The sequence below is a fragment of the Notamacropus eugenii genome, chromosome X, assembly GCF_028372415.1.
Source record: "Notamacropus eugenii isolate mMacEug1 chromosome X, mMacEug1.pri_v2, whole genome shotgun sequence".
NCBI classification, from domain to species: domain Eukaryota; kingdom Metazoa; phylum Chordata; class Mammalia; order Diprotodontia; family Macropodidae; genus Notamacropus; species Notamacropus eugenii.
In genome coordinates, this window is record NC_092879.1 from 69,985,819 (window position 1) to 70,010,376 (window position 24,558).

At 42.7% G+C, this 24,558-nt stretch overlaps 1 protein-coding gene across 4 annotated transcripts in view; it reads left to right on the forward strand.

Moving 5' to 3' along the window:
- The window catches only part of MAMLD1 (mastermind like domain containing 1), a 123,984-nt gene that overhangs the window by 74,166 nt on the left and 25,260 nt on the right, over positions 1 to 24,558 (forward strand). For all 4 annotated transcript variants that reach the window (XM_072626354.1, XM_072626351.1, XM_072626352.1 and 1 more), the window contains one exon: positions 2,928 to 4,703. In XM_072626354.1, the coding sequence (XP_072482455.1) occupies positions 2,928 to 4,703 (1,776 nt within the window). The remainder of the gene's footprint in view (positions 1 to 2,927; positions 4,704 to 24,558) is intronic.

Consider the following 24,558-nt stretch of genomic DNA (forward strand, 5'->3'; position numbering starts at 1 on the left):
ATCCTCCTTTACTAAGCCTTGTTTAAAGTTGGTTGGCATTTGAACTGTACTGCTAGGACTCTGTAGACACCATGCTTTATAACTAGTATTTGCAAACCCTCACCATAAAATCAAAAATAACAAGTTTGCCTCTATAAGTAAGAACAATCAAAGGAGCCTTTGAGAGCAAGCCTGAGAAAGGCAGAGTACCACACTCTATACTGAAACTTCTGCCATATTGGAGCCCCCCAAGGACAGTCAAGTTACCCTAGATCCTTGGCTATAATTCCCACAAAGAAGCAAATCATCTCTGTTGCCCCAATATTTGGAGTATTCCAAATCTCAGTGTTTTGAACCTACAGATTATAAGCATCTCATGACTCAAGTCAGAAAGTATACCTGCTACGTTTCCTCTAGTCTGCTACAAAGGGAAGAACTACCCCCTCCTGAACTGTCTTGCTGAAGGCTTCCTTGTCTATTGGGGACCCAAATGGGCATCCACAATTTGTATTAAAGGGACCAAATGAGGAGTCACTGCTGCAGACTGTTACCTACTCTCCACTGGACAACATCATCAAATCAGCCTTCATGAGTTCCAAATTTCAAGCCATGAGCTCCATGTTTGTTTATCTTGCTCTTAAAAAGACATGGGAGGAGCTAAAAAGGAAAAAAGAAATCAAAAGAATGGCATGGGGCAGTACTTCTTGGGTTCTAGGTTGGATTTTCCTGTTCTAGAGCAGGTTCCAAGACCATATGCCCTGAATGGAAAATGAGAGAGAACTATGAATGGGACCCATTTGCACCCATAGACTTGTTTCTCACTCCCATTCCATTGCCCTTTCCCCAACTTAGCAGCATCCATCTTCATGCTTCTGAGGCTCCAGAAGCATTTGCTTGTGTGACTAGCCTGATCTTCCCTGCTTTCAGTAAAGCTCTTTATTCTAGAACTCTGCACCGATCAACCATCCTATCTCCTCCTGCTAGTTGGCAGGATTTCCCACAGAGAACTTGGAGAGGTTTCAGCCCCCTTTGTCCTGGATTGGCAGTGTCTTCTGTGAGAGCTTCCTATCCTTTAGAGGTGTTGCAGGTTTAGGGAAAACCCTAAGCAGCCATTTCTGGAATGAAACCAAATACTGCCTCTCCTAGGGGGTATGTGTGTGTGTGTGTGTGTGTGTGTGTGTGTGTGTGTGTCTGTGTCTGTGTGTGTGTGTTTAAATGGGAGAAATATACTTCTCCTTGAAGCTGTGAGAAGAACTGGAAATAAGGAGACTAGAACTTCCTGATATGGGATCTAGACACAGCTGCTTGTGAACTGTGCCTGGGAGCTCTCCACATACAAGTCAGTCAGTCAATAAGCATGTATTAAGTGGACAGGTGATCATTTAGAACTCCAAGCCCAAATTAGACCCATGAGGGGAACTGCTGCCTGCCTCCTTTCTTGTTTTCAAGTGTACCATATCCATGCTGTGAGCTCAGCTTGAAATATAAGCTAGGCAGCAAAGAAGAATGTGTAAGCATCGGGGATCATTAGGTCAACCTCACATTTCCTTGTAAGACTGCCAAATTATCGAAAGATATGTTAAAGAGGAAACATGTCTATTCTGAGCCCTCCTCACCCCCTTGGTATTTAGATCCATTTCAGACTCTCTCTCCTCCTTTCCTCTCTTGATTAATTAGGACACAGGTAGTATATTCTCCCCCTCTCGTTGTCCTTATTCACTTGTGGCTGTAGTGTTAATCCCATTGATATACAGGGTGTGGTTATTAAAATGATAGCCACAGAAAATTATATTGAAGAAGGTCTGGCCTGGCATGAGGAAAGTAACCAGTGAAAGAACCATTGTTTTCAGGGAGCATTTTTCAAGAGGTCTGGATTAATAATTCTCTCATTTAAATGAACTGAGTAATATCTTCATTTTATTTTAAAAGCCAAGGGTTTTAGAGCATATGAATGTAGGCATCCTCCAGAGTACAGATTTTACCCGTCATTTGCTATTTCCCAAATATTCACTTCAATGACAAGCATTTGTTGAGTACCTATTATGTGAGAGGCCCTGTGCTAGGCATTGGCACTGCAAAGAAAAACTAAATAACCCTTGCCTTCAAGGGGGTTTACATTCTAATGTTGTGTTACGGCTGGGGTGGGGGAGGGAGGGGGAAGGAGTTTTGAAATGTCTATATAGGGATAAGGAAATACAAGATAATTTGAGGAGGGGGAGCACATTAGCAGCTGGAGGAGTTGGGGGTGGGGGAGGGGAACTCAGGAAAGGAGATGGTACCTGATATGGTAGATAATAAGGTGTACAAGATGGTACCTGAGCTTTGTCTTAAAGGAAGCCAAGAATTTTAAGGGGATGGAGTGAGTATGAATACAGGCCAGGCATGGAGCATAGCCTGGGCAAAAACACTGAGTTGAGACAGGAGATGGAGTGAGATTAAGGAAGTATCTTTGAAGGAGACAGTTGGAAAGCTTAATGTCCATATTGATATGTCACTTTTAAAAAAAAAAATTGGAAAACGTGTAACTTGGAAGATTATTTCAGACATATTGTCTCTGAGGAATCAAAAAATATCTTAGATTTTTCCTAGTTAGCTCTTAAATGTCTGGCGTTGGCAACAAATCATCCAATTGATGATTTCTGCCTCGTTTCATTGCACTCTCCTATTAATTGGGCAAAGAAGACCTTTTACATAACTATTTGGCATGCTTAATAGATAAGGAGCTTAATGCCTGATTTGAAATGTAATAAAACTGTTTAAAAGAAAAAGACAAAGAAACGATTTGAGAAAATATTATCCAGCTTTGGCGTCTGCTCGTTTTAATCCGGATAGGTCTATTTTACCTTTAAGGTCTCATTTAGGCAGCTGGCTTCTGTTGGAAGAGCTCCGTTTCACTCGTTTCCTTTGCTGCTCTGATGTGCCAAACACTTATTATCTTTTTCTTTCAGTCACAGGGATCCATTAAGAGGAAACTGGAAGGAGACAACTTTCCTGACAGCAGTTCATTTGATGACCTTTATCCTCATGACATTAAGAGACCTTGCCTTGACGATGTTACTCTTTCTATGGGACAAAGTACCAACCCTAGTAGTTCATGTTCTGAGATGCACATGTCGCCATTTCCTCTGGATCGTAACTCCTCATCCATTGGCATGGCTGACCATTCTGTGCTACTTGAAAATAACCAGATGAATGATAATGACATTGGATCTTCATTCACCATGCCACCAAATACTGAAGTTGGACAGAAAGGGCCAATGGATGGACCAGACAATATGGTTCAATACGATGAAAAAGGAAACAGTATGCCGCCTATGGATCAGGAGCTTCAAGATCTCCTGGAAGAGCTAACCAAAATGCCAGACCCTTCTCCTAACGATATAGACCTTGAAAATATCCTGGGGAGCAAGCCAGAAGAACCAGTTGTCATGGTTCACACACCACCAGCTTTGAGGAGCACTCCTAAACCTTCTCCTCAGACATCTCACTTGGAAAGCCAAGTTACCAGCAAGGAATTTTCTCCTAGTTGCAGTCAAGCCGTAGTGACGGGTGGGTCACCTCAGATGCGGCCTTCCTCTGCAGGAGCAAGCTATCCGGTTCGTCCTCCTAACAAACCTACCACCTCCCCCATTTCTTCGACAACCCAGACAAAGTGCCAGCCACGGAATATGCTAACTGGCTCCTTACCCACCTTGTCTGGACCTCACTGGCACCATGCCAACCAATTGAAGGCCCTGGCAGCCAGCAAGCAAGTATCTGCTGCAAAACAGCAAATGCCAGCATCCAACTGGTCTACCATGGCTTCTCCAGGCCTTTCTCCACCGTACCCACCAGGGTCATCACCACACCAACAACCATATAGCCCTCAGAGCATCATGGTATCTGGCATATCATCCACCAGTTTAGCAGGGAGCAACATCCAGACTTCGCCCACTGCCTTGCTTTCAAATTTGTCTGTCAGCGGTAACTCTGGTGGTGGGCCCTCTGGGCCCTTTGGTTCAGAGATGCTGCCCAGTCCCATTCTTGCTCAGCAACAGCAGCAGTTCAGCCCTCCCAATGTCATGCTTTCCAACCTAACCTCCACTGCCATCCCGACCACCAGTATCAAGAGTCCTTCGAGCAGCTTGGTCTCGAGCATGTCCGCTACCAACCCATCCTCACCATATCGGCCAGACAAGCTCTCCAGCCCAGCTCTGCATCAGCAATCCTTCAGTCCACAGGGCACCCTGATCCCAAATGTCAGTAACCCTGCAGGCATGCAGCAGCAGCAGCCACAGCCGCCACCACCGCCACCGCCACCACCACCACCACCACCACCACCACCACCACCGCAGCCACAGCAGCAGCAGAATCCACTTTATAAGACGATGACCAACAACCCATCAAAGAATCTCAATATGATTCTGCAGCAAGCTTCTGGCAGCTTACAATCTGGGATTGTGAGTGAAGGCCCTGGGAGTCAGGAGCACTTTTCCTTTGGCAACACCAAGCCTCTGTCCCACTTCACTTCTGAGGCAGCCACTCAGAAGGTGGCCTCCATGTCTGCAAACTCAGGGCAGCCATCGCTGCTCCACTACCTGCAACAGCCTCCACAGGCCTCCACTCAGCAGCTGCAGGCCCAGCAGTCCACCAGTGCACAGTTTTTGCTGCAACAGATGATGCAGCAACCACAGAGGACCCAGCGACACATGCCACCTGCCTCTTTGCCTTCTCAACCTAGACAGGTGAGAGCATCTCACATCGGCTTTTGTTGATTTGCTGCTGAGTTGGCAAAATGTTGTATACTATTGTGGTCTAATTATGGATCGGGCTTGATATAGAGGGAAGCATACTGAAGTCAGCCAATTGGGTGTGTCTTACCAGTTTGTAGTGATAACAAGGTCAAGGTTACTGATTGGTAACCTTACCGATTCAGGGGAGGCAACTCTCTGGCCGAGTGAGAGCAGTTCGGCATCCCCCAGCCTGTAGATTGTGCCTCTACCTACCAGGTGATTTTGGTCAGGAAGGGACCAAGCGCAAGAGTGTAGTTGATTCAGTACAACCTAATAATACTGCTAAAAAAATAATATTTCCTACTTATTATACAAAAATATGATTATTTACTTATCTATTCAAACTTTGCCACTGTGGCCCCAAGCATTCATCCCAGGGATCTCTTCAACTAGAACTTGCTTAGTTATAAATCAGGTTCAGTTCATCAACAAGCTCCTACTACGTGTCAAGAACTACGCTAGATGCAAAAATGAAACCATCCCTCCCCTCAAGGAGCTTTTATTCCACAGGGGGAAATATTTTAGGAGATATCGAAAATACACCAAGTAAATAATACAAGGTCATTTTTTTCATGCCCTAGCAGTTGGCAAAGGTGGGAGGAATCAGGAAAGGCCTGTAAGAGGTGGGACTTGAGCTGAGCTTTAAGGGAAGCTAGAAATGTTAAGGGGCAAGGAGGAGGGAGGGCATGTATTCCATACATGAGGACTAGCTAATGCAGAGGTAGGGAGACAGGAAACAGAGTGTCATATGTAGGGCCAGAAAGCCAGTTTGGCTAGATTATAAGAGTGTGCAAAGGGGAGTCATGTGCCCAGTTTAGAAAAACCTGCAAGTCCCAAAGATACTAACAGGATCCCTGCCATCTTTAGGGGTGGGTATTCCTTCTACAAACCCATATTACAAGCCCTCTTGCCCTTTGATACCCAGTCTTTCTGGATCATGGGAGACCTGCAAATTTATTACTCAGTGTCCAGCCTCGTGATGATGAAGGAGCCTCTATGCACTTAGCCAGGCCAGTTGTAGGACAACAGGCATGTAGTTTATTACCAGAGCTGTCCCAGAAGCCTCTCTGGCTTGGTAGGATCAGTGAGAACTTAGATTTCCCTGAAGTAGCCTTCAGGAACTCAGGGTCATGCCAGCTTTTCAAGGGGACTCCAGAGAAGAAAGCTGCCAGAAACTACTTCTGGCTCTCCCCCACCAAAGACATTGACTCTTCTCTGGTGTCACTTTGGTGGACAATTTGTTATCACCTCCATCCCAAGACCTATTCAAGAGGACCTGTCAAATGAAGCCCTGTGAAAGGAAGGGCAACTGAGTCAGATCCACCCTTTGTTCTAACTTCTCTCTGGGGCCTTTCATTATATGCTGTGACTCTCAGTTCCTGCTTCATTAGCAGATGCCTCCTAGAGGGGGTGATCCACAGAAACCTTATTTTGATGGAATCAGTTTCAGGTGTTCTTCTGGAGGGGGCCTACTGTGCCCTTCGGCAATTAGAATTAAATGCATAAAATGCAATATACAGGATTACACTGAAATGCAGTTATCAAAAGAAATTCAAGTTCAGCCTGGACTCTAGGTTAAGAGCCCTGGGCTAGTTCAATGCCCTCATTTTACAGAAGAGAAAACTGTGGCCCAGGGAGGTGAGCAGATTTGCCAAAGGTCTAGGCCAGGTCCTCTTACTTCGAAGCCCAGCCTCCTTTCTGCTGTACTAGAATGCGCCCCATGTCTTTATTTACTTCAGCAGATAGATCCCTGCCTCTCTTTAATCTAGTAGCCAGTCATCACAAGTTTTTGTGCTGACAGATTAATCATCCTGTTACCAAATTCTCCAAAACTCAGGTAAGCTTAAAAAGTTGTGTAAGTATGAGAGGTGCCCCAAAGTAGAGGTGGCTGCATCCAGAGCAAGTGGGCTCTCACTTACTGATGGTAGTCAGGCACAGGATAAATGATTACTTTGTAGGAATGTTGCAGTGGGGATTCTTGCTTAACAATAGATTGGAACAAATAACTTCGGAGGTCTCTCCCAGTTCTGAGGTTCTGTGTGCATACAGGATTGTGTGAAGAAGGTTGAGAGTGTCCTCTTTATAACAGAAGGACTAGGTCTGGCTCCCTCCCTCCAAGGGTGTGACTTGCCTACCTCCATCAACATAAGCCACCAGGTTGGAATCAGACTTCAACATTCTTCTTCATATGGGGGAGCAGAGACTCACTGGCTTTCCTGGGCTCCGTTTTGTGCTGTGTGGAGTTGTGGGAGGTGGTCATTGCAGAATCCAATCCAAAGAACATTTATTCAGTGCCTACTCCTTGCAAGGCATTGCCAATGGGTTCAGCTACTAGCCTCTCCTGCTGCAGACCCCCGAAGCTTTTCCCTTATTCCTTTATTTATCTCCCTAATAAATGCTTGTCAGCTGACCCACTTATTCCCTCCGTTTTGCTCCGTTACTACCTCTCTACTGAGAATACTATCCTTCTAGTCAAGAAGTACCAGAAAAGATTCCTGTCATGGCATGTCAACACCTCCTGTTAGCTGGCCAGACTTCTAGATTATGCCATTTCCCCATGTAACTTCTGGGGCTTCAATACTTGGTCATGGCAGCTTTTTCAGAGAGAAAAAAAAAAGGGAGCCAGAGGAGGGAGGAGGAGACAGAGACGGAGAGGGAGATGGGGGGGGAGAGAGAGACAGAGAGGGAAAGGCGGGGGAGAGAGAGACAGAGAGGGAAAGGGGGGGGAGAGAGAGACAAAGACATAGAAAGGGAGAAGGGGAAAGAGACAGAGAGGGAGAGCGGGAGAGACAGACAAAGAAGGATACACAGACACACATACATACACACACACACACGGAGAGAGAAAAGGAAGGAGGGAGGAGAAGAGAGAAGGGGAGAAAGAAACAGAGAGAGAGTACTAGCTCCAGCGAGATTGGGAGAAACTGGTTAAGATAAGGGTAATTGAGGCATGATTATAGACTTTCCATGTTTCTCCCTTTCAATTAGATAAATCCCACTGCTGCATTGGTTTTACAAGCCCAAACTTACATAACAGTCATTACACACTAAAAGGCCTTCCTTCTCAGTCGATTATAACTGCTTGGGCTACCTGTGAATGGCAGGTGCCGTTGAAAGGCCGAACATTTGTTTAACAAGTATACCATCATCTCTAAGAGCAGATTCTGAATGGGAAATAGAAAGCAAATCCCTGGGAAGGAACAGTGAGACATACATGAAAATTCCAGCCGTGCATACTAGTGCATCTTTCTCTATAGAATGAGGACATTGGGTCTAAAGGGAATTTCACTTTCTCATCAGGTGACTGATTTAAATGAAATCACTCAAAAAAAGAAGTCAAAGCCATTCACGCCTAGGCTTAAGGGGGAAAGAAAAATAGAGGTTCTAGATCAGAGGTTTCCAACCAAGAGGAAAGTGTCAGACACTGTCCTTGAGAAACCCATCCTTGTCCCTTGAGTGCTAAAAGCATATATTCTCTTTTTTAAAAAATCAAAGCTAAGTACAATTGAATTTGTTTTGAGACTTTTATGACAGCCCTTTCTCCACCACCTCAACCCCCCAGAGGACTGGAGACACCCCAGGGTGTTGCAAAAGCAGGATTAAGAAACACCACCTTGGATTTTGCACATGGTAACCAGTGATTAAGAGTTACAATTGCTCAAAGACAAAAACAAGAGGCCCAAAAGGAAATGAATGGTATCCTAAAGAATGTTGAGGGGCGAGGGATTCAGGAGTCAAGTGCCTGTGTGTGTGTGTATGTGTGTGTGTGTGTGTGTGTATGTATGTATGTGTGTATGCCTGCATGCATAAAAATGTTCATTTAAGTATGTTGTGGAATACCTTCATTCCCTTTTCCTCCGGAGTGAGAGAAAGGTCTTTGTTGGAAAGAAGAAATATGGGTAGTAGTCAGTTGGAAAAAGAACCCCAACATATGAAATCTGACCTTTGAAGGAGAGCATGAGGAGGGGTCTAGCTGCTATGTAATACACCCAAGGATGGGGCATTTTGGTGTTTCAACTGGTATGAAGAATAGGAGAGGCTGGATCAAATCCCCATAGAATGGTGATAGTGTGTTCGATACAACTTTATATCTTCAAAGACTAATTAATTGCATCCCCTTCAATTAGTCAGGCATCCAAACCGTCCGTTGACCAGACAACTGGTGAATCTGAAGAACCTCTAGGCTCCACCTTCCCCCAAACACTTTCTTTCTTATGGAGGGAACATTGGCAGCCATTCATGCAAACAGTCTGTATTGTGGGATATTGTAAAGGGTCTTAGTGTTAATATAACCTCCAGGAATGTACATTCTGAAGGAGAATGTCAAAGGAGGATTATAGCTAATGATGATTTACCTGTACACTGTAATTTTTATTTGAGAGGAAGAAGGAAAGGCCAAGCAATAATTTAAAACCTGGAACTCTTTTCTGGATTCCCAAAGCATTGGAAATAGTTTGGCGGGATATCGTCAAAAATTCCTCCAGGCCACCTGTTATTTCAAAGCTTCCAGTAAACACCATTCTCCTGGCTGGGTGCACCCCTGCTGACACCTAACACGATTGGCAGTGCTCGTGGTCAGGAAAAATAAGCAGAGGAAGGGCAGATCCTGTCCCCAGCTGCTCACTCGTACCCCTCACTGCTCCTTTCAACTGTAAAGGAAGTTGGGCACAAGCAGTCACAAATTTGGCCCAGCTGCTTTTGCTTCTGCACCCACGGTGGGAGTTCTGAAGGGGGAGGAGGTCAAAGTTCAAGAGTAGGCCCATGTTTCAAATGTGAAAGAAAATGAAGGCAGGAATCTTTTCAGCTGCTACTGTCTTCTTCGCCAAAATCACCTGGTGTTAATTTTTTTTTTTAACATACCTGTATATGCGCATGTCATTCTTGCTTGGACTATAAGCTCCTCAAGGGCAGGAGGAACTGCCCTTCTATGCCAAATAGTAAGCTTTTGATAAATGCCTGTTGATTCATGCAACGATCTAATGATGGCTGAGGGTGAGGTGGCTAACAGGAAACAAGGAAAGAAAACCTTAGCAAAGTCATATCCCTCTCTGGACCTCGGTTTCCCTGTCTTTAAAATAAAAAGGTTGGACTAGATGACTGCCAAAGGCTTTTCTAACTCCAGTCAGATCTGTGACCCTGTAACAATTAGATGACAGGGAGCCTTTTAAGTCACAGGGGAAAGTCTTCACCAAATTGCCAGTCAATTCGATAAATTTAAAAAATAAAATTTAGTCACATTTGTGTAATATCCTGCAGACCGAGTCACTGGTTGATTGACTGGATATTTTACTTTTCAAATCATGGTTGGGCCAATGCTTAGACCCATCCTAAATTGGGAAAGCCAAATGAATCTTTTGCAGTCTCCCAAAACTCATGGCATTTATTTTCTCCCTGAAGGGTTTCCCACATCACTTTTTGTGCCCATTGGCTTGATTTGGGCTTCACATGCTTATAGACTATTAGCTTGAATTAATGTCATCTTAATTAACATTGCAAATTGACTTTTCTTACCCTCACACCATGACCTACTACTGAAGAGGAAAAATGATAAAAATAGCTTAGTTAATATGAAGAGAATCCCCTTTTCTTGGTTCATTCTTGACTGGAAGAAGTCAATCTGCTGAGACCTCACACGGGCTTTTCTCTGTTCTCCAAAGTGCTCTATTTGAAAACAGGCAAAGTGAGCCTCCACTCAAGACATTAGACCAGTTTAAGGAGATCCTGGGAATGCTTTCTCTGTCTCTCCATGTTTCTTTGTGTCTTTTTGTGTGTTTATTTTTGATGGGAGTAAGAAAAAAATACAGAGTTTTTTTTTAATTTACCTTCTAATTCCCTAGAGAAAAAAGGCAGATTTGATTTCAAAGGCTAATGTTGATAATAGAATAATGTCAGAGCAGAGACCTTTGAGGGGAGAGAAGAGGAGCATGCTTTTGAAGGCAGAGCACCAAGCCCTTCAGCTAATTAAGTGCCTTTCTCCCAGAATAAAGGATGCTAGTGAGCAATCTGCCTTAGAGAAAGCACCAAGGCTGAACCTGGCCTTTGACCTCTAGATAGCTTGCCTTACAAATGTGAAAACATCTTCCCCAGTGACTGGTTTTTTTATCTTCATATTTCTACTAATTGTTCATCTTCACTGTTTTACATTGGGTGACTTGGTAGGGTTGGGGGAGGGATTACTCAGTTAATGACAATTATAGCAACCATCATTTATGTAGTGTTTACTATGTGCCAAGCACTGTGCTGAGCACCTTACAAACATCATCTCATCTGATTGTTTGATGCTTTGGAAATTCAGAGGCAAGTGTTTCAGGACTGAAAAAAATGTTAGTTCTCCTGAACTGTCAGGAAATTCAGCTCTACAAACTGTGGGACTTGGGAAATCAAGTCTTTGAAAAGACTAGTTTGACTAAGAATCTGAGAACTTATTTTTTAGTTTAGTGGGGTTTGGGGTTGGTTTTCTTTCGTTTTTTTGGCTATCAGAGAGACATCAATGATCTTATACTTCAAAGCTGTCTTACTTTTTCAAGTGGGAATTTAAGATGGGTCTGGAAGTCAAATGTTAACCTTTTAAACTTCAACCTCTTTTTTTTTCCTGGCTGGACAAAAATAATGAGATAAAGTGTTGAAATGTAAAGCTACTTCACATTGGATGTACACTTTGGGAGTTGTCATCATCCGAAGGCTAAAGGTGAAAATGTGAATGGAAAAGCCAGCCTTATTCCCAATAGGAAAGTAGGAGAGATAATGGGATTATCTAAGGAGGGACCTCAAGAAAATTTCAGAAGCAGCATGGTTGTAGAAAAAGCGCTGAACCCGAGCTGGGTTTGCAGTTCTGATGCTTTCTTAGCTTCCTGGTCTCAGTTTCCCCATGTGTAAAAAGTAGATAAAATACTTTGCTACTACCTGTTATGAGGAAAGTGCTTTGTAAACCTTGAAGATCTAAAACTGTGTGAGCTATTAGTAAGCAATAGCTAGAGAGCTTTTATTTTATTTTTTGATGAACAAGTTTTTTAAATTGATTCACTTCTTTTTAGTTTTCAATATTCACTTCCATACGATTTTGATAACAAAGTTTTAATGAACTTGTTAAAGCATCGACTAAAATCCAACCATTTTCTGAAACCTCCTCTTAGATTCTTTAGATTTCTGAAGACCAGTAATAAAATTTATCTAAGCTGACGGGATAGGAGGAGAGGTGTAAAATTGGGCCTTTCTTAATAAAAAGATCCTAAGAAAGGGGGGGGGAAATTCTGTTTTCAGATTGCAAGAATATACAACAGAAGAGTGGGAATGGTAGAGAGGCTTGTGAACTGACTTAAGAGTTAGGAAGACTCTTGGGTTCAAATCCGTGCTCTGACACATATTAGCAATGTGTCCCTCTCTCAGTGCTCCAGGAAACTCAGTTGTAGAAAAGGGGCCTCTGAGAGTTTCTCCTTGTGAGATCTGTCCCCTCACCCTCTACCCCATTCCAGCTAGCTTTCCATATGAACACGAATATACATATATGGATATTCTTCCACATATACCCCCATGGGGCACTTGACCAGTGATGATGACTTCCAAGTGGCAACTGTAATTATATATTATAATTTATATATGATTATATTTATATACTACATATATAGTATGTATATATTAAATTTATAAATATATATATAAACTGGAAAAGGTCAGTCATGTCATAGAGTGAGAGAGGAATAACAGATGGGCAGCTCAAGTGCTGGGCTGGTCTCCATGAAATATTCAAAGACCCAGAGGAAGCCCTCTAGCATGCTGGTTAGATCCATTATGGAGAATTTACAAAAGAACACCACCAAGATTTGCACAAAAAGCATGGATGGTTTGCTCTCTGTCCCCATGGAAGGAGTGTCCATGTCAATGAGATGACAGAGCCATTGCAACTTGTAGCCCTGGTGTTGCTGGTAACTGACTAGGGGGAGCTGGAGGGAGGTTAATTTGTAACTTCAGCAAATTTAAAAGTTCAGTGCCAATAAACAGGTCTTGCTGCTGTACATTTAGCAAAGCCTGAACTGTTTAGAGGGTAGAGAGTGTTTGAGAATCCCAAATGCTGCTCTAGCCTCGAGTGCCATTTAAGAACACTGGAATTCGCACTCAGCCCTATGGTCATCCAGACTCTGGTTCTGTTCCTGAGAGTCAGAACCAAGAAATGCCATGCATGAAAGCATGACCTCAGACTCAAGAATTCAGAAACAGAACTGGGAAAACAAAAGAGAACAGAATCCTTTCAGTCTTCTTCATTTCGTGTCATTTAGCAACATCTCTTCATTTGAACCCTTCTTACACCTGTTCGGGTTTGCAGCCTCTACCACCTCTCCAAGTGACAAGTTCCCTCAGCTGATTTCCCAGTTATGTCATAGAATAAATACTCTGGTTTATCCTACTGTAAATTCTTTTCATTTTGGAGGGGGAAGCAGAGAGTGAAATACACTCCTCAAATTTTAGAGCCAGAAAAGAGCTTAGAGGTCATCCAATTAGTCAGTCAACAAGCATGTCTTAAATGCTTACTGTCCAGCAATAGGTATTTATTAAGTGCCTCCTGGTGGCGCAGTGAATAGAGTGTTAGGTCTGGAGGGGCAGTGGGTGGTGCTACAAAGGGTAGAGCGCCAGCCCTGGAGACAGGAAAAGATAGCTTTCTGAATTCAAATCTGGCCTCAGATTCTCAGACACTTAACTTACTAGCTGTGGGACTCTGGGCAAGTCATTTAACCTGTTTGCCGGTTTCCTCCTCTGTAAAATGAGCCAGAAAGGACATGGCAAACCACTCCAGTATCTCTGTCAAGAAAACCCCAAATGGGGTCATGAAGAGTGGGCCACAGCTGAAAAATGTCTGAATAATAAAGTGCTTACTATGTACCAGGCTCTGTGCTAAGTGCTGGAGCTACAAAGAAAAACAAAAATGGTTCCTGACTTTAGGCAATATGTAAATAAATAAGGACATACAAGATACAAGATAGATGGAAGATCAGAGATGCTAGAGTGTGACAGGACTTTAAAGGTCATCCAATTCACTCTCTCCCCAATTTACAGATTAGAAAACCGAGGCCCAGAGATGCTAAATGAATTCCCAAGGGTTATACATGTGTTAAGTGACAAGACCAGAATTTGAACCCAGGTTCTCTGGTTCCAAACCCAGAATTCTTTCTACTATACTGCACTAACTCAAATAATCTAAGCCCTTATTTTTCAGAGGAGGAAACTGAGATTTGGATGGGGAAAAGGAATGTGCCCACGGTCATACAGCTGGTTTACAGCAGAGTCAAGACTAGAACCCAGATCTTCTGACTCCTAAGCCAGTGACCTTTCTACCATATCAATATTGCTTAGTGTTCAAATCTCTTCAGTAGAAGACCTTCCTCTTTCTGATGCAAATTAGAAGCAACATCCTATGTTTGCCTGAGTCTCTTATTTTATTTTTTTTTGCCCACAATGAGGTATGCTTTTTTTTGTGCACCAAGAGGACAGATCATGCCATTTCCCCACATCAAAAGCAGTGATATTTTTTAAAGCTGAAAGCAGTCTAGAACTAGCAAGGGACTTCCCCAGCCAGGGCTTTCTCTGGGGCGAGGCATGCTCACAGATGCCAGTATTTTCTGAGTGTATGTTACTTGAAATGCCCTGCAAAGAAGAGAACCCTTCCTCCCCTCTTCATTCAGTTCAATTCAACTGTTAGGTGCAAGGATAAAAAGACACAAACAAAAACCAGCCCCTGCCCTTGAGAAGCTTATCTTCTACTGGACTCAGTGCTTCTCTCACGGAAAGCCACTTTGCTGCTGTTCCTTTGTGCATTACCTTCCCATTTTTTTTCGTGTCAAAGGTTTCGTGTCAAATTTCCTTTTTGTGAACCACATATTGTCTGAAAATACCTTTTCTGAAAATGAAAGGAATTAAGGTACAGCATTTCAAGCCTAAATTTAGTCGTGTCTCCTATGGCAAAGGAAAGTTGAAAACTGAGAAAATTATCTCTAATATCATGGAAAGACCTTTGAACCATCTAGAGACCTGACATTAAATGCCAGCTCCAACATTTCATAGTTCTGTGACCATGGGTAAGTGTCCATTTCTCTGAGGTTCATTTTCCTCATCTATAAAATGGGGATAATAATATTTACATGGACAACCTCCCGGGATTGTTGTGGGGGAAATGCCATAGAAATGGAAGATGGTCATTCATCATCATTGTCACCATTATTATCTGGATCAGCAAGGCTTAACTGTTGCTTTTGAGGAGCTTAGAGACTGAATCATCCTGACTGTCATCTCAACCCTTCATCCATTCAACAGATGTTAGACTGATTTGCCATTGTCCTTTTTTTGGTGGAGACAAAAATGGGAAATCCAGTAGAAAAGTCTAGGTTATGTTTTCTCATCCCTAATATGCTATAAATGTTCTCATATCACCTACTCCTAAGTGGAGCAACTGAGCAGAAAGGAAGTCCATCATCTGTAACTCTGGGAGAGTTGAGTAAATGTCGTGAATACAGGGAGTCAGTTCCTTTAGTGAAACAAACCAAGGCTTCTACCGAGATCACAAAACCAGTTAATTCAGAAAGGCCAAGAAACAAAGCACATCTCCTTGTTGATCACTTTGCTGATGCTGCTGGCCAGGTAGCAAAGCTATGAAAGGGATGTTTTATAGTACCAGCTACTCCCGAATGGGAATAGGTGACTTGCTCTATGGTCCTTAGCCATTCTTTAGCAACCCTTTCAAAGATAAACTGTGGAAAATGGGAAAAGAAAGAGGGCTCCAACATGGCTGTCTAGTTTTTGTCCCTCAAAACAAATTGTCTTAATCACTTATTAATCCCTTTCTAATTAACAACAATATTTTGTTGCCACATATGAAAGAGGAGAAACTTTCTACCTTGGATTTTTTTGAGTCAGAGAAGAGGTTCAGTTGTTTTATTATAGGGACTCTTGGAGTTTTCCCTAATTTATCATTTTTCTAGGCTTCAGTAAAAAATGCATGACATGGATTACTGTACATTTTTAATACCTAGAAATAACTTTCCTGGTAAAAAAAAATGAACTCCATTTCTTTCTCTTTCTGGTCATTTTGGAGAAATTTCTCTGTGTGGGTGGGGGAACAAAGCAGTGACTGTAAACAGGAACTGATATTGTCTCAGTGTCTGTTTCATGGCTTCTCTAGTACATGAGGATGATTCACAGTTTACTGATTCACACAAAAGCCAGACAAATGGTGCTAGGGAGCTGGGGAAAGTGGGGCTTTGGGGAGCCAATGTGCTTACAGCGACAATGACCAAGACTGAAGGTAGAAAATCTCAGACACGAATAAGGAGCACTCCCCAGGACCTTAGGTTTGAATGTGAAAGCCAAGATTGTCTTCAGATAATAATATGCACCTTCCACCAACTGAGTGTGCAGACTTTCCATTTCAAAACCTTGGGATTTTTTTCAAGTGCCCTACACTAAATCATTGATAGAAATTCTCATTCAGAATGCAGTCAGTCCTTGCATCAGAGGGGGAAATCATACTCTTTGATGTATACTTAGAACTTTGATCATCTGCGAATATCCAGGCTCGAAGGACAAAACGTCCTTAGGTGTTGTGAGGTGGCTTCCCTCATAAACAATAGTCAGGCCTTTGGCTCCTTGGTGTGACTGGACAGGTGACTTTGGGTTCAGAAAAGAGATTAAAACTATATTCATCACCTTTACTCTCCTCTCATTCAGCTCTATTCCTTCCATTTATGGTTCTCTTTATGAGAACAAGAGGAATAGCAGGGCTCATAGCTGCCCCTCAAAAAGAAAATGATAAAGACAACAGTGACAGCAGCCAATCACAGGAGCACCCAAAGCTCCTCTTGGAATTGCCAACCTCTACTTGGAGGACTTTTCTTCCATTTCCAGAAAGCTAGTGTCCACTACCCTGGGCTATCGTGGAGATTCCCAACATCAGCAGAGGGTTTCCCAGAGTATGTTTTCAACTGTCCTATTTCCTTCTGACTAGGCTGGTGTCAAACTCCCAGGTTTTGAAGGCTAGATGGTAAGCGTATGTCACTTCCCCATGAGGTTTAAAATGTAACTTGGGAAAACATGTGGCCGTAAATGTATTTTAATAAGCTAACGAGAACCAAGAGGTTGGCTGAAAGCAACATTTCCCAAACTAACTACAGCGGAGCCACACTTTGGGGCTTGAAGAGCTATTGACAGAACCTAGAAATGTTAGTTGGGGGACCTGAAATTCTAGACTAGTTCCTAAGATAAAGGAGGGGTTGAGGAAATACGGGTATAAAATAAAGAGAATTAAGCCCATTTCATACCCCCCAATTACCACACAGTAAATATTCGGATATATCACTTCATACTTAGCATTTTAGGAAGGAAAACATTGCTGTCATTAAAGTGTTCTCAGAATCTTTCAGCATCACATGAAAGACAGTGTGAGAAACCAGTTCATGCCTGTTGGTGGGCACAAATTTTCACATACTTTGGGGTTTTCCTTGTAGGTGTTTGTTTTCTGCTTTACTGGTAGCTGCTCCCTTATAAGCTTCATTTAGGTTTTGCTATGGAAATGTGCCATTTGGCAGAATAAGTACATCCCAACCCCCCAGAGATAGCCCATGACTTCCTTTATTGCTCCATTGATTGCAATAAGGAGCAAAATGAGGTTGCAAAGTGCAGCTCTGGGCAGTGGCTTTGGCTCTGGGCTCAGTGCACTGGAAGTAAGCTATGTGGACTGGATTTTTTCCTCTGACTGGGCAGTTGGGAGTCTCTCTAACCCTAGCATCACTTGTGGCCATGCTCAAGGTAGATCCGTAACCAAGCACTAGCTTGTGTTGAGGACCAGAGTGACAGTGTAGCCTCCAGAGCAGAGGTGAGGAACCTTTGGCCTTGAGGTCACATGAGGCCTTCTAGATCCTTAAGTTGAATTTGTTTTGTAAAATTTGGATTCCGTCAAAATGCCACACTTAAGGATCTGGAAGGTCACATGTGGTCTCAAAGCTGCAGGTTCCCCACTCTTCTGCTCCAGAGCTAGAGTACCTGAGTGGCATTAGGTTGTTCAAGCATCTGGAAAATCCTCCTGGGACTCGTTAGGGCTAAATTGGCATCAGCATTGTGTTCTATGAGAGCACTGGCCTGGGGACCCCAAACTGAATCCATTAGCAGCTGAATCACAGGAAAGAAGTACCCGAAGTAAAATGACTCTTCTAGCCTTAGCACATAGAGTCTGTCCGTTATCCTGCTATCTATGGAGGCGGTGCTAGATCAGGGTTGGAAAGCCAAAATGAAATCTCTTAGATGTTTCCAGCCTTATCCTACAATGACTCTTCTAGACTTTTGGTTTCTGCTTCTAATTACTACTTTCAGGAATCAAACCTTGATCTGTTCTTGGAGATCTTGAGTAATGTTCACATTTAGGAATCTGATGCCATTCATTGCTTCTAAGAGACTAGCTCTGCCCATTTTCTATATATGAATTCCTCTTGGGGTTTGGGGGTTTTGTTTGTTTGTTTTTTGCTTCACCCAAAACCACAAAGTATGTATTCAAGCCCATATAACATCTTAATATTGTCGAAATAGATGATTTGCTGCCCAAATGTACACAGTATTCCATTAATGCACAATGGGTGATGCTACTCAAGATTAGAGGAAACAGGGACGTTATGATTTTATCATGTCTTGACTGAACATGTTTGATGATGTATGACAGAGGGACATTCAGAGGAGCTTGCCTGTAAACAAAGGAAAACTGCAAGCCTGAAGCATCGACAGTTTCAAAGTACAGATTCTTAAGCATTATGATCTTCCTTAATGGTCCCCCAACTGCTTTCAGTGAATCCCTTCCCCTTTCTGGACCTCAGTTTCCTAAAATGAGGGAGTTGGTTAGATGACATCTAAGATCTTGACCTTTAACACTAATATTCTCTGAGCCTTACCGAAACATGGCACTACCTTGCCGTTGTTTGTTTGTTTTAATGAGCTTCCCAGAGCTCGTTTTATATTCATTTTCAACAAGTATGAATTAAACCGAGTCTAACCTTGGAACTTCTGAAAAGTTGATGATATTCTGGAATTGCATGAACAGGATTGCTCTCTCTAGGATATATTCCACTATTTTAGCCAGATGTATCCAGGACAGAGTTCTTAACTTGAAAGGTTATATTCTGAGTTTTCCTTTCCTGCTAAGGCAACATGAATGTTAAAGTGGGACCTTGAAGAAGCCTAGGCAAAATCCTGAAGGAGTAGTAGTAGTGGTAGTAGTGATGGCGGTGGTAGCTAGTGTTTATATCATGCTTTAAAACTTGCAAAGTGCTTTACAAATACTACCTCATTTTATCTCAAGGACAACCCTGGGAGGTAGGTGCTTTTATTATCCCCATTTTACAGATGAGAAAATTGAGGCAAACAGGGGGTAAGTGATCTGCCCAGGGTCACACAGTAAGAATCTGAGCCTGGATTTGACCTCAGATCTTCCTGACTCCACATCTAATGCTTTATCTACCTCATGACCTAGCTGCCTAGTAAGTGAAGATCATAGGCTTCTCCCCTTTTCCGTGCCCCTTTCCCAACCTTCAGGAGTCCTTATGTTGATCCTACTGCCAGGCCACTCCAGGACCTGCTCCTTACTCTAATCCTTCTCTACCTCTCCCTTCAACCACAATCTCCCTGGGATACATAAATAATCCAAGCTACAATGGCAGACATTTATTAAACATGCTAGGTATGGGGAGAAACATATAGCTTAGATAGGACATGGGCCCTGTCACAGACATCCTCCATGGGCATCCAAACAGGAATCCTCACTTTAACCTGCCTGTGGTTATGTAACATATGTTTGAAGACCTCTGGTGAATGGCAACCCATTACCTCCAGAGGCAGCCCATTCTCTCTGGGGCTTGTTCTAGTGACATTTCCTTCAGACCCAAATCTGCTTCCTGGTAACTTGGACTCATTGCTACTACTTCTGCCCCTCTGAGGCCAAGAAGAACAAACCCAAATCTGTTTCCAAATACTTGGAGACATCTAACATGTCCCACCCAACTCTTCTTTTCTCCAGGCTAAACTTCCCCTGTTTCTTCAATGGATCTTCTTACGAGGCATGATCACAAAGCTCTCTGACATCCTAGTTACTCTCTAGATTATCATTGTCATTCCTAAAAGGTGGCACCAAGAAATCCTCCAGCTGTGGTCTGAGCAGGACAGGGAGACCAGCACTACCTTAGTCCTGGCAACTTGGCCTCTCTTAACGGAGCCTAAGTCGGAATTAGCTTCCTTGGTGCCCAGATCACACTGTTCACTCATATTGAGCCTTTGTCAGATGATCCGCTCTCTAGCCAACCCTTCCCCATCCTATACTTGTGATGTTGCCCTTTGGAACCCATGTCAGATTTATCCCTGTGAAGTTTAATCATATGATATCTGGCCTAATGTGTGAAGATCTCTTCTGATCCTGTTGTCCCCCCATCATTGTTGTCATCTGCACCTTTGCTAAGCAAGTTATCTCTAACCTTATCTAAGTTATTGTTAACAGTTTTAAACAGCATGGGGCTGAACACAGATACTTGGGGCATTCCAATGTTGACCTCATAAAACCATAAATGTCTACTTTTGGGGGGCTGATCATTCACCCAGTTCCAAATCCACCTAACTGGCCTTTCATGGGGCTCATATCTCTCCATCTTGTACATAAGAAGAGCATGAGAAACTTTGTTAAATGCTTTGCTAAACTCTAGATAACCAAGGGAAGGCTTATGGTCTGGGGCTGGGGAAAGAGTTTTAATATCTGGAAATGAGTGTGATGTAAAACCAAAAGGCATCAACAACATTTTTTTTTAATTTCATGAAATCTTGGTAAACTATTTCTAACGAATTTCCCAGCTATCTCAGTCTAGTAACCCTTTAAAAAAGAGAAGAAAAAATGAAGTTAATCTGTAACCTGCTAAGACCTACTCTTTGATGAAGCCATGTAGGTTCTTTGTGATCACCATTTTCTTTTCTAGCCATTCCCTCAAGAATGTTTTAGAATTTTGCAAGGAATTTACATCAAGCTCACTGGCCTATAATTTGTGTATGTCACTTTTTTCCTCCAAAAAATCACAACGGTATTTGCTCTTAACCAGACTCTCCTGTTTTCTGCTGTCTTGCAAAAACCAGTGATGGTGGCACCACAATGATAATCCCCCACCTCATTCAGCCCCCTGGGATGTTGTTGACCTGTGCCTGTGATTTGATCTCATTATTAAGGGGAGCTGGGTATTCTCTTACTATCTCCCTACTTATCTTGTGTTTCACCTCCATATTAGTCAATTTTGTTCTGTCCTTTCCAGACCAAAGATCATGCCTTAGGGACATCATGTTCTCCAAGAGCTTAAGGGAGTGTCAGTGGAAAAGACAGATGCACAGTTAAATGTATTTCCTAGTAATATATGATTAAGCACATTAGTGAGGGGAAAGGTCCAAAGGAGAGGCTCCTGGGGCTGGGGGTGGGAGGTAGGGGTGCCAAGGAAAGGTTTCCTTAAAGAGGTAGCATTTGAATTGACCTCTCAAGAGGGCATACCAATTCAATAGGTGAGAAAGGGAAAGAAGACATCCCGAACAGAGAGAATAACCGAAAACAAAAGCCCAGAGTGAGAAAGTGTGGTTCGTGGCTCCTCCCATTTTAACAGGACTTTCTTGGAGACAAGGCCTTAAGCCAAGGACAAATATTTGGGGGTAGGCAGGAAGGCCTTATATCCATCCATCCATCAGTGGCTGCTGACCCTGTCTGGAAGCATTAACTTCTCAAACTTTTTATGGTTGAATCTTCTCTGCCTTCTGTTCTTGGAAGCAAATGTTATTCTTGAGTAAAATCTGCTCAAGCACTTTCAAAAAGGAAAAAAAATGACTTTTCTACTTCAAATCCATCAGAGATCAGGAAATACCTCTGTCTCCAGTCTCATCCAAATAGGTTTTTTTGAGTGTCTCTTTTCTCACCCTAATTGATTCTTTAATTAGCTGATTGTAACTCCCCTCACTAAGGGTTCTAATACCTCCAAAAGATGCTTGTTGCCCCCTGACAGAGACAAGTTATAACTATACTAATTTTTTTGCCCTTAAGGATAATTCTTGGAGTTTTTAAAAAGCAAAACAAAACACTTGTGACCCTAGAAGACACTTGCAGGTTAGGAGTAGAAAGGCAGGCACAAGCTCCTGATTGGTGATGGACCTTGGTTTCAATAGGGAGATTATTAAGAGGCCTCTGTTGCACTTGATGTAACCCAGAAGCTTTTGTCAAAAAAAAAAAAGATGGAATGACTGTAATTCCAAGTATTAAGGGCATGAAAAAAGGAGTGACTTTCTATTGATGCTCAGTTCATTTCTAACCCAATGGTCCTCTTCTGGAAGAGTTAAGATTTATGTTCCAAGCATTTGAAATCAGCTGACGGCGCTACACCAGCTGCAAGATGTCTGTGTGCATGGGCCTACACAGACTTCCCATTTCAACAGGTCTCTCTCTTCCTTAAGTGAGCAAGAGAAGACAACAATTCATGAGTGGGGTGAAGAAGGGAAATGACAGACAGGAAAATGACATATATATCTGGTCCAGGAAATATCAAGTAACCACAGTAAAGCTCAAACTATGATGAATTAATTCACTGGGCTGTGAAAAGAATGCTTAATGGAAGTCCCTAGATACCTATTCTTGTATTGTTTGCTGGGAAAGGTGTTTATGAGATCATTCCTTCTATATGTAGTATACAATTTTTTTCTGGGAGAAAAGAGTGGCAGCCAACTATATTTTCCTTTGGAAATTGTGGCTGACAAGCAAAGACACAACTAGGGTGTGGTGGCTGGGACTTTTCTCCAGGGTGCTAACATCTAAGGGAATATATATTTACTCCCTACAGAGAATGGACTTTCTTCCTGCAGCAATTCAGAGGTCCCCATGCCTCACGATCCTCTGCTTCCTTGCACTGGGTAGCATGAACTCACTTATTTTCCTGGCCTCTTCACCTTGCCCCAAGGGGTCTCATCACTGTGGGTCCCCTGTCCTAAGACATGCCTAGGTAAAAGAATTCCTAGTTACAACTCTGTGAGGAAGGGTGCTTTTCGCACATCAGGTGAGGTAGGCAGCAAGATAATCCCTTTCCCACATCCCTGACAGACAATGGACAAAACAGGCACCAGGCAGAATTCTCTTGATGACTATAACTGTTAAGGCAAAATCAGACTTTATAAGCTTGGAGCTATCTTTCATTCTTTAACCTTTTCTCATGTCACCCACTCTTGGGGAAGGGGTTGTATGGTTCCTTCCCTCCTTCTGTTGGTGTCCCCACTACCACTCCAGTTGTAGGGAAATCAGTGTTGCTGATTTGGAAAAATTTGAAATAGCATGAACTCATCTGTAGGCAGTAACTTCTGTCCCATTGATCTAAAGACCATGGTGGGGGGTAGATGGGGGAGGGAGTGAAATGAAAAAAGAAGGATTTTTAAAGAGTAGGTAAAAAAAAATTCAGGCCTTTAATTATATTAGTTTGGGCTAATTTCGAATATGTTTGTCTATTCAATAAAGATGTATTCCCTAAATGTCATAGAATGCCAAGGCTGAAAGAGACCTCAATGGTCATCCAATCTACCTTTCTCATTTTAGAGGAGAAGCCTGAGGTCCCAAGAGGGTCAATAACCCGGCCTAAATCACACAACTAGTAAATGGTAGAGCTGGAACTTGAACCCAAGTTTCTTTCTTTTCTTTTCTTTTCTTTTTTTTTGAAGGCAATTTGGGTTAAGTGACTTGCCCAGAGTCACACAGCTAGTAAGTGTCTGAGGCTGGATTTGAACTCAGGTCCTCTGACTCCAGGACAAGCACTCTACTACAGCACCATCTAGATGCCCCAAACCCAGGTTTTTTTTATTCCAATACAAAGTTCTGTCCGCTATACCATACTGCTTATATATTCTAATTCTTAGCCTAATTCCAGCCAGTGTATATTTTAAAAGACTGGAGCCCTGATTTGAGTTCTGTAGACAGGGCCTGACATTTGGCCACATTTCCTCTGTCAGTTCAGGAGCAAAGACTAGCCCTCCACCCACCACACATGTATAAGGTCACCATTTCACACTTTTCTTGGCTCTATTCATATGTATTTCTCCAGAAACACAACCCTTTGGGGTAGATGCAGGTAGGAAGTTGTATAGGGCAAACTAAGCAAACTAAATGATGTCACTGAGGTTAGAGGCCAAGAGTTTGGGAGCAACTAAGATTTTCAAGAACATGCCCGGTTTATTTAAGGAATACTTGCTGTCCTTTTATTTTCATAGAGACTAACTGGATGTGTGTAAGATCTTTTCAGAAAGGCAGCATGGCACAGTAGATAATAGTTAATAAGAATAATATTAATAGTTAGCAAGAATTTATCTGACACTTAAGATTTACAAAGTCCTTTATATGTATGTATATACATGGTACCTTGTCAGGTTTTCATAACTACACTGTGAAAGAGGCGCTATTATCCTCATTTTACAGATGAGGAAAATGAGGCTGAAAGGAGTTAAATGACTTGCCCAGGGTCACTCAGCTAAGAAGTATTTGAGGCAGAATTTGAACTCAGGTGCTCCTGACTGCCAGTCACCTATGTAGCCTAACTTCCTGCATAGAGAGCTGGCCTCTTCTCGAATTCAAAGCTCACTGGGGTCTGTCACAGAAAAGCTTGACTTCTGTAGAGAGCTGGTCTCCAAGCCAGGGAGAACTGGCTTCATGTCTTACCTCTGACACATATTGACTGGGTCAGTATTGGGCCTAAGCCTCTTAGCTGTCGAGTGCTCTAGGGCTAGACAACTCCCTGAG